General features: G+C 53.3%; 1 protein-coding gene across 1 annotated transcript; it reads right to left on the bottom strand.

Moving 5' to 3' along the window:
- Positions 1 to 824: 824 nt before the first annotated feature.
- On the bottom strand, positions 825 to 4,778 carry IRF2BPL (interferon regulatory factor 2 binding protein like). The gene has a single exon (XM_080941127.1). It carries the CDS (start codon positions 3,780 to 3,782, stop codon positions 1,437 to 1,439), a length of 2,346 nt encoding a protein of 781 aa, XP_080797253.1. The 5' UTR covers positions 3,783 to 4,778; the 3' UTR covers positions 825 to 1,436.
- Between the last annotated feature and the right edge of the window lie 5,350 nt (positions 4,779 to 10,128).

Below are 10,128 nucleotides of genomic sequence, written 5' to 3' on the forward strand. Positions count from 1 at the left end.
TTTTTTTTTTTTTTAAATTTGAAGGGTTTATTTTAGTCTATAGTTCCAGAGGGATAGTCTATTAAGCAGCTCAAAAACAGTTAACAGTCTAGGAACACATCCATGGCAGGAGATGGGGGAAGCTGGCTGGTCACATTTTCATCTACACACAGAAAGCAAAGCCCAGTCAGACACCTTTTGTTTTAAGTGTGCAATGACAGAAAATTTTGCCCTGCCTGTAGAGGCAAGATAAACTCCCTCTGTTCCCACTAGTTAGGTCACAGCTGCATCGGGTACCAGGATATACTGATCGCCCCAGGGAATGACACCAAAGAGCATTCCTGACAATGCTCTTTGCAGCTGGGTCCTGTATGGGGGGTGGGGTGGGTAAAGACTCTTAAGAGTAAACAGAAATTGCTTAGTCAGCAACTGTAGATTACAGGGGAGGTAAATGTAAACAGTCTGGTACCCAGGAGGGTGGGGCAGCCTGCTCTGAGAGCCTTCCAAGGAACCAGGATGTCTGGTTCCATCGAGGTAGAAGGTAAACAGTTGTCTCCTTAATTGGAGTTTGGGAGCCTCAACCCTAGAAATACAAATTTGCTGACTCAGGGCGAAATTAATATCAATTGAATTTATTACAAGTTACTAAGCTCCAAGGCACATTACAGTGTTCTGTTAACTACAGAAATGTATAAAGGACAAACAGCAAGTTCTCCATGTCTAGAGTTTCGCTCTACTGTTCAAAAGCATCCGTGCATCAACAAAGCCAAAACAAAACAACACGTGAAGATCCAACACATTCAGGTCAGTAGAAACAAACCAAAACATTTTCCCCTTTCACAAACTTGCAACAAAAAAACACCCATCCCCTCCCAATACCCCCTTACCATTTTGCAAACAAAACAGGAAAACAAAACAACAAAAATTAAGTAAAGACTTCAACACTTGGGGCTGTTTAGAAAGAAGCTTTTACCATTTTATAGCATCAGTTTTTTTTTTTTTTTGTATTTTTTTCTTTTTTTCTTTTTTTAGGCAGCAACACTGGCCTTGGCAAAACAAAAACAACAAAATCCTCTTTTGTGTGTTTTTTTCCTTTCCGAGTGCATAACATTTACAAAAATACACACCAGCAGCAGTCGTTGCTAAGGGCTATTAATTCTGTACCTCGGCAAACATTCTGCCACCAAATAAATGCTAACGAATATGATGCGAAAGACCCAATCAATATTATACTGCTTAACACAAACCAGCTTATCCTTCAAATGAAGAAGTTACATACCTGTTTCAAAATATAGAAACATACGACGAAAATAATGTCTATACATAAGACTAACTTTTTGCAGTTATATTCACAATTCTACATCTTGGTGGATAGGGGAGGTGGAGGCAGGTGGGGGAAGGGCCCTCTAGACTGAAGAGGAGGTGGTCTAGGGCAAAGGAGGTCGCTGCCCTGCGGTTCAAGGGTCTCTCTCTTTTTTCACTTTTACATCCCCAGCTAAGATAGTTGCGATTTCGCCCTGCATGAAGGCCCAAGGTACATTAGACCCGACCAGGGGGCATTTCTCTCCGCTGGGGCAATACACCTCGCCTGTGGCCCCCTGGGCTTTGATACTCTCTCTAGAACAAGGGAAACAAAATTTGTGGCTAGGGACAGACGGACACTGAACGAAATGCGTGTCCTCCAAACGTTCGTGACAAATGGTACAGCAGAGGGGTCCGCTGTTGGCCATAGGGGAATCCGGAATGTTTTGGGGGTGCACTTGGTCCATGCCCGGATGGGCGCTAGGCGGCGGGGGTGCCACCTGTAAATTCAGGTCCCCATTGCGTGATGTCAGACGACGCTGCCCGGGCACGGAGGCGGGTGACACCGGGCTGCTGCTGTTTCGCCTTGCAGATGCAGTGGTCGAGTGCACTGAACTGCCGTCCTTGGGCGAATGAGCTGTGCCCAAAGTGTCTGCTACTGACATGAGCGCGGCCATGGGGGATGGACCGTTCTGGGGGGCTGACTCCGGCGGGGTGGTCCGATTGGAATGAGGTCCCAGAGGTGGAGGGGGCGGAGGCGGTCCCCCTGCCGCGTGTCCCGGCGCCGCAAAGCCCCCCGCAGACATAGTGAGCTTCAGCGCCTCGCTCTGGTTTGCCATCCACTGCTGCCTCTGCTGCTCCTCGCCGAGTTTCAGCGCGCTCTCAGCCGAGTCTGGAGGCTCCGGGGATGCCTTCCTTTTGCGCAGGCTGGACGCTGCACTTCGACCCGTGGGCGCCGCGGGCGGCAAGGCTCCTGTTCCTGGAGGTGCGCTGGGGGCGCGGCTGAGACTCACCAGCGCTGTGGGTAGCATGGGACAACTGGCATCTAGGTAGGGCTGGGGCAGCATGTCCGCGCCGGGCACGCCCTCCTTGAAGAAGCGCACAGCCTCGGGTAATAGGTCCCCAAGTAGGCGCCAGTCGCCAGAACCATGCTTCTTCTCGTACTCCAGGTACTTGAAGCCAGAGGACAGACCCCGGCCAAAGTCCTTCATGCAATCCTGGTACATCTGTTTGGCCACCCCAGACGCGCTGGAGTACACATTGCCGGAGCCCGTGGGATACTCAATGAACAGTTTTAGCTCGTAGTCCATGCCAGGCTTAGAGACTGCGTCGAAGGCAAAGACGCGACCCAACAGAGAGTGGTCCTTCTTGAAGCGCACCTCGTAGGGCGTGCAGCCAGCCAGCGTGAGCAGTGTGTCGCGGACCATCTTGGGCTTGTTGGCCCACTCCTCCGCGCGGTTGCGCAGGCTCTCGCTCAGCTCGGCCAAGGCCTCAGCGTTGCGCTGCTTCTCTTTTAGCTCACGCTCCTGGTCCGTGCTCGACACTGATCCAGGCCTCTTGCCAGCAGCACCCACGCCCACCTCTGCCACCGTCGACGAGGTCGATGAAGGAGCGGAGGATACCGTGGCGGACACACCCGGGGGACCCCCGAGACAGGCGGGGCCCCCGGGAGCACCCGGAGGTGCTGGAGTCGGGGGCCCTCGGCTTCCCCCCAAACCATGAGGCGGAGGCAGTACCGCGGCGCTGGCCGGGCCATTAAGCAGTGTCTGCGGCAATAGGTTGGGGGGCACAGTGAGCTGGGGTCCCCCGCCACCACCCGGGTTGGGCAGCCCAGTCACCAGCCCACTATGTGTCCCACGCCGAGAAGCCACCGATGTTGCCGCTGAGGACGAGTTGGGGCTCTGGCGGTTCAGCTCCGGTGGGCCCTCCTCTGGTGCCGGCTTGGGGAAGCCGTTAGGACCTCCCAGGCCGTTGGGCAGCCGGGCGGCATGGCTGCTGCTCCCCAGACTCACCGGGGGAGGCGGATACTCGAAACGGCTGCGTTGTTCCACCGCGGCGGCGGCGGCGGCGGCAGCAGCGGCGGCCGCTGCGCTCAGGCCATAGCGCTCCAGACCGGACGGGGCGGCCAGCACTGCAGGCTTGGTGGAGCCATCGACGTGGTTGAGTTGCTGCTGCTGCTGCTGCTGTTGTTGCTGCTGCTGCTGTTGCTGTTGCTGAGCGGCAGCTGCTGCTGCTGCCGCTTCCTTAGCGGACAAGGCCACTGTCTTGACCCCGACTGGCGGCGGTGGCCCGGGGGAGCGGCCGTCTTGGAAGCAACCGTGCGCCCGCTTTAGCTGGCGTGCTGTCTCGATCACGAATTCTATGCGGTCAGCGCCTTCGTAATTGACGCAACCACGGCAGACGGGTTCGGAGAAGTCCCAGATCATGGCCCAGGGCATGCGAGGCAGGTCACACAGGTAGCAAGACTGTCTTCGGGACGAGGACACCTGCGCCGCCGACATGATGCCAGCCTCGGGGAAGGTAGGCCCCCGCCCCGGCTGTCTCCGCTGTGCCTTCTTCTATCGGAGGACTAGCTGGCTGGGGGAAGGAGTCCGGCTGCGGGGGAGGGGGGCGGAGGGGGGCGAGAAAGTTCTGCCCCAGGGGCCGGAGGGAGCGCGAGTCGAGTCTCCACCGCCGGCGCTGTAGAGCCTCTCGGCAGGGGCTCTACAGCCCAGGCGGCCGACGGGTTCCGCACGCTCCTCGCCCCCACCTCCTACTGCGGCTGTCTGGTCTGGAGAAGCGCACCGGGAGCCTTCTTCCTGGTGCGACGGATCAGGGCTGCGAGCTCCGGGCCTGGGGGGAGGGGGCTAGGGTGTCCGGGGCCAGCCGCTAGTGGCCTCTTGGCCCCCTCCCCGGAGTGATTGAAGCGTGAAAGCGCGAACGGGGTCCCCCTACGATCTGAGTCTTCTCCACGCCAGGCGCCCCGGGGAGAGGGTTTGAAGGGTTTGCCACCCGGTGCCCAGGTCCAATCTTGCTGAAGCCGCTGATTCCCCGGGAGGGCCGGGGGAGGAGGTGGCTGCCAAGAGAGGAGCGTTTCCCTTCCGCAGCGACGGCCGTTGCGCTGGCGGCGCCTGGGTTTGCACGCCGGAGGGAGCAGCCACGCCACCGTTTCCAAGACACACGAGAGCACAGGAGAGGAGCGCACGCACGCAGGCTCCCACCGCCCCCTGGCCTGACCACCTCTCCGGCCACTGAGGCTGGCGGCGATCACGTTGGCTGCAGGGCGCTCACTCGGTGCCTCCACCCGGGTCGCATCCCTTCCCGCTCGCGCTCGCCTGGAATGTGGGGTTGTGATTGTTACTCTACGTTCCGGAGGCGCGTCTCAGCGCTCCTGCTCCGGCTGCGGCTCGCGCTGTCCCCGGCTTGGCCGCGCGGGATGCCGCCCGGGCGGAGCGCTGACGTCACCGCCATGCTCTGCACCAGTCCCCCACCCCCCCTTTACACTTCCTCTGTCTGTGGAGCCCACTTGTTGCTTGCAAAAGGCGCATGCGCGGCAGCATGCCCAGATTCCTCCCTGTTGGCCCCTCCTCCACGCCTCCACCCTCTCCTCCCCTCCCCCCCTCGGCTGTGTGTGTACCACAGCTGAGGCCCGGGGAGCTAAAGCTGCAAGTCCAGGGTTTGGGTTCGGGAAGGGGGGGGGGGTCGGGGCGGGGTGGCGGGATGAAACAGGCGATGACCTTTCCTTTTCCTGCCTGGCTTTCCCAAGTAACAAAACATTTAAGAGCCACGAGTGTTGTTTCCGATTCTCGTTCCCCACCCCACCAAAACCCCAGGCAGTAAAATTAAATGCCCTGTTTGACGAGTTTCACTTTAGGTAGAACCTATTTAATCTGCAATGAGAGCTCCTTCCCCCGTTAATGTTACATTCCTTGCCACCATTGGCGCCCAAACACCTGCAGAATTAGCATTTCTCCGGTCTTCCAGAAATTACCTTTTAGATTTGTTTTTGCGACCCAGCCTAAGAATGGAATCGGAGTTGTGAGAATGGCGCTAAATGAGCCACCCCTCTCCCTGGCCGAACTCTAAAATATTTGGCTGAATGTCTAAAGAAGCTCTGAGCACTCGGAGGCCTTCTGAATACAGCTGCAGTGAAGGGCAGGGAAAGGGGAGTGAGGAATTGGCCAAACAGGTGAGTGGTTTTCTGGGTTTCATAAAGGGGGGAGGGGCATTTAATAATACTGAGTGCTAGAGCTGGGGACGTAGGTCCAAGAGGGAGAGCTTGTTTTGGATGACCCAAGCTCAGAGCTCTATCTTTAGACCCATAAATAAATAAAGAACAGTTTTCAGAGTTCCTTCTGTGTGTTGTGATTTATTCAATTCCGCACTGCCCCGGTGCACTCTGGGAGGTCATGATTTCTTCTCCCTCCTAAAATCACTGCCCATCATTATTGCTTACTGTAAAAACTGATAGAGTTGGTCTTAGCTCAGGCTGAAGCATTTCACTTGGTTGGTTTTTCTATTTATTGGGTTTGCTTTTTCTTATGTAAATGAAGATAATCCCTGTGGAAGGTTGGTAGAGGGGATAAGGCTGGGTTTGCTCTTCAGGGTTGGAATTTCTTCCCCATTACTACAGGCTTTGTAACCTTGAGCTCTGTTTATATAATATTTTCCTTCTGCAAAATAGAATTATCTCCCTCAGCCTGCTGGGTTGTTGAAGATTTGGGTTTGTGCCTTGTGTTTGTGGCTGGTTACTCTGAGACAGGTAACAGGGTCAGTTCCTTCGATTCAGCTTTTTATTTCCATTATAATGTAGATACATTCTATAAAGCCGTATTTACTTCCATAAACCCGGAAAGTCTTCTACAAAGTAGATTCCATTCCATTTTACAGACTAGGAAAATAGAGAGACTGAAATTACTGCAGCAGCTGGCCTGGGGTCTAAATCCAGTAAGTTTGGTTTGAGAGGTAGTGGTGCACACAAGCTAAAGCTCCCAGGGATGGTGCAGGGGGCTAAGCATCCCGTTTTTTGTTACATACAACCTTGTATATAAAGTGCTATGCAAATGCACCTTCATAACGAGCCCCTAGGATCCACGTAGAGAAGCTGTGAAGGGTCACTGTGCAAACTGGAGCAAAAATGAACCATACAGTACAAAGAGCACATTATCACATTCACAGGAAACTGCCACAGTTGGACACTAGTTTTGGTGATATTGATCCTGTCACTGGCTAACCTGTGAAGATATTAAAGTGCACAAGGCATTATGATCATTATTTATGATCACGGTTACAGTCGGTTGAAGCAACAAGAACTACTTTTGTTTTGACATTTGATCTCCAGAAGCTATTCGGGCATTTTCCCAGCATCGAGAGATCTTCATTGTAGGTCCTAAATGCAAAGGAAAGTAGAGCTTGCAAGGAGAAGGAGAGGAGCCCTTAGGGAGCCGCTCTTTCCTCTCAGAGCAACCCAGTTTCTGTTTTTGCAAAAACAGTGAGCTCACTGTGTTCTTCGGGGCAATAATAACGTTGCCTGGCTGGTTTGGAGCAGAGTCCTGTGTGTAGAGCTTCTCAGTGAGTGTCTCTGCACCCTTAGACTTCACCCTACCCACAGTTACCCTTGAGTGAGTCAAAACAATCAATCCCTACCAGCCAGGGACTCCTGAACTTTGGCTTGGCTGAATGACCCATTTCTTTACATTGTTTATCTTTCTCTTTATGAAACCAAAAATACTTTAGAAATAACAGCTTAGCCACAACCCTCCAGCCAGACAGCTAGAGAAAGCAAGTTGAGTTCCACGTCACAGTGTTACATTTGGTGCACACACACACACACACACACACACACACACACACACACATGTAAGTCCTAATCTTGTCTCCTTTTACCAGACACCCCCCCCAAAAAAAACCCCAAAACCAAGGTATTTGTGAACAGAGCAAGCTAGCCATCAGCATGTAAACAATCCCATTACGCCCACAATCTCATAATCCTTTTATTTAAAAATCACACTCTCCATACCCCCTCAAAAAGTCTCGCCATCGTTCTTGGTGATAAATTGCTTCTTAACCAACTGCTTGTCTCAGACGGCCCTGTTTGGAGATGCAGCAGCAATTGGGGAGGTGAGAATTCCAGTGTTTGGAGATGCATTCCACTGCTCAGGCAGCCGTACTGTGATCTCTTGGGAAGCACTGATCAAGCTAGGTGAGAAGTGGGGGAGCAGAAACACAGAACTCTGGCGCTCTGTTCTGGGGCGCATGGCTGCAGAAACTTGTAGAGCAAGGTACAAAGTCTTAACTCTAACCCCACAAAGCAAAGTTCCTTCTTAATAGCTATCTTTCGCCTCAGCTTGCCATCTGAGAGAGCTCAAACAGCACTGTTCTAAACTGGAGCAAAAGGTCAACTTTCCACTTGGCCTTTGCGGAGCAACATAGCCCAGTGCTAGGCGCGTGAAGGGCTGTCAGGATCTTAAGCACTTCTATTCATCCCGACGACTCCGACCCGCCCTCAAAGGCCCCCACAGTTTGGAACCCAAATGGGGCGGGGCCAGGGGTGCTCTTGGCCTGCTGGCTCTCGAGGCCGAGGCTGAACCTCGCGTCACCCCGCTGGAAAGCGCGCCGCCAAGCGCTCCGCAGAGAGAAAAGCCTTTTTTGGTAACACACAGCCGGGCAGTAAGCAGTGCCCGATTCTTTGGCCTGCTAGCGGCTTCAAGAGTAGATGAAAACAAACGTGTGGGCTGGGCCCTCCTTTGGCCTTGACGAGGCCAGGAATCGCCTCGCGCCAGGAACCCCAGGGGTGCGGCTGGTTACTGAGCCTTTTGCAAACCCCTCGCAAAGGGGCTGTGGGGGCTGGAGACTGGTGTGTGATTTACACATTTACTCCTCATTCGGATCCGTGGCGGAAGTATTTGCCTTTCCCTAAAGGATTAATCCTGGTATTAAAAAAAAGTATTGAGTTAGGCCAGGGCATAGGGTTACACAAGAGCCACTAGAGCATGAAATCCCAGGAACAACGTGATTCGCTGAGAAGCCCTGGGGAGCTGAGCCTGCACCGCCCGCCAAGACCTGCCCAGCCTCGGGCGCATGGGCAAGTCGGGCACTCAGAGCGAAATTGGGGAGAAGGCAAGGGGGAGGGCGGGCATAGTGGTTGGGGTTGGCACAGTGGCCGAAAAACCGATCCGGTCTCAGGCTGTTTTCTTCCTGGAGGGGCGGAGATCAGGGAGGGGGGGGAAGGCGCAGGAGAGGGGGTAGTGGAGTCTAGTTCCTGCCTCCCGGCAGGCAGCCTCTTTTTACCACTGTGCCAGGGTTTGGGGGAGCCCAGCGCTGCTCTCAGCAAAAGCTGGTGTGTTTCTTACTCCCCCCCCCCCCCAAAAAAAAAGCAAGCCTGAAATGAGCTGTCCAGGGAAACAGGCCTAGAGGAAGAGAGGGTGGAAGAACCAGACAAGGGTGCTATTCACTGCTTCAGTTCAGCTGGGACAAATTCTCCAACCCCTAACAAGGAAACTTGAGAGGAAAGAAGGCTTTGAGTAGGTGAGACCTGTCGAGATCGTTAGTGTGACCACGAAGACCACAGGTGTGCCCACCCTTAGCCCTCATTGTCATCTGTGAACCTGGGCCTTAAAGGGAGGTTCCCACCGGTCTACAATCATTTTGGGATTTCCACAAGCCAGAGTCCAGAGACCCATTGCCGCAGGCACTTTCCTGCTAGGACAGCCAGAAAGTGTGGTCACCTCTCAGGAAGCTCCTCCCAGGTCCTCACCGCTCCTGGGTCAAGACTGGTACAGGGCAGCCATCATTGCTTTCCTTGAATTGGGTCCATGGGTTTGCCTGCGCTGATTAGCTCAACCTGGAACTCAGGGAGAGAGAGCGGGAGAGAGGGAGAGAAAGAAGGGGCGGTACTTGGTACATATTTACATTATGCTGTTCACCCTGGACTTGGCTGACCTTGAGCTAATCATTTGCACTTCATGCTCTGAGTGAAAGTGGAATTATTAGCCCCCACTTCCTTTGCCTGTTTCGTTGGTCTTTGTGGATGACAGGGTATTATGATATGTTTAATAAAAGGTGAGAGATTATTACCAATAACCGACATTTGTCAAGGGCTCCAAAAGTGCATTTCCAGACATTATCTCACCGATGTCCAAACAAGCCTCTGAGGTGAGTGTTATTTTTGTCAGCCTTTGTACAGGTGAGGGAAGCTGAGCCAGAGGTAGTCCAGAGCTAGCAAAAACAGGCCCTTTAGGGGTGCCAGATTCATCTAGGAAGCTTAAACAAAAAGTAAAACCCTCTGCCCACAGGACTTTACAGGTTAATGGTCCCACTGTCTCTGTAGGCTGCAAGGTAGGGTATATAAATGAGTACCAGTTGTTTTGGAGTTAAAAACCAGTCACTATTGAACTCTGAGCATCACTGAGTAACCACCTTTTCCGGAAATCCCCAGATACTTTTCTCTTCAGATTTCGATGCCCTGTCCGCAGGCAGGGGTGATAAAGGAAAATCCAAAGTGCTTGACGTTGCTGAAAGAAGCTCTCCAGTCGCCCTCAAGACAGTTTTAAAATGCACATGTCTGGGACCAGAGAGTGCAGGTGAGTGGTAAAGCCAAGTCTAGCCCTTGCAGGACCTTGACCTGGATCCCCAGCACTGAAAGGAAAAAGTAAGAACTCAGTGAATCATGTAGGTGAAGGAGGGAAATAAGAAACAGATTGGCAAACACATCTTGGAAAAGGCCTCTTTCCAGACCCCAGAGTTACGTCATAATGTTACTCGGTTGTTACCTAAGTGTGTTGAGGTCTGGCTGCCCTGAAGCCTGGAGGGTTGTAGTAAGTTAGCCCCCTGCCCCTCTATTCAACTAGTCAGTGATTTACCTAGAGA

This window comes from Micromys minutus (genome assembly GCF_963924665.1).
Source record: "Micromys minutus genome assembly, chromosome: 1".
Taxonomy (NCBI): domain Eukaryota; kingdom Metazoa; phylum Chordata; class Mammalia; order Rodentia; family Muridae; genus Micromys; species Micromys minutus.

Excerpts from the sequence above, each read along its gene's own strand:
- IRF2BPL (XM_080941127.1), bottom strand. The coding sequence starts at position 3,782 with ATGTCGGCGGCGCAGGTGTCCTCGTCCCGAAGACAGTCTTGCTACCTG.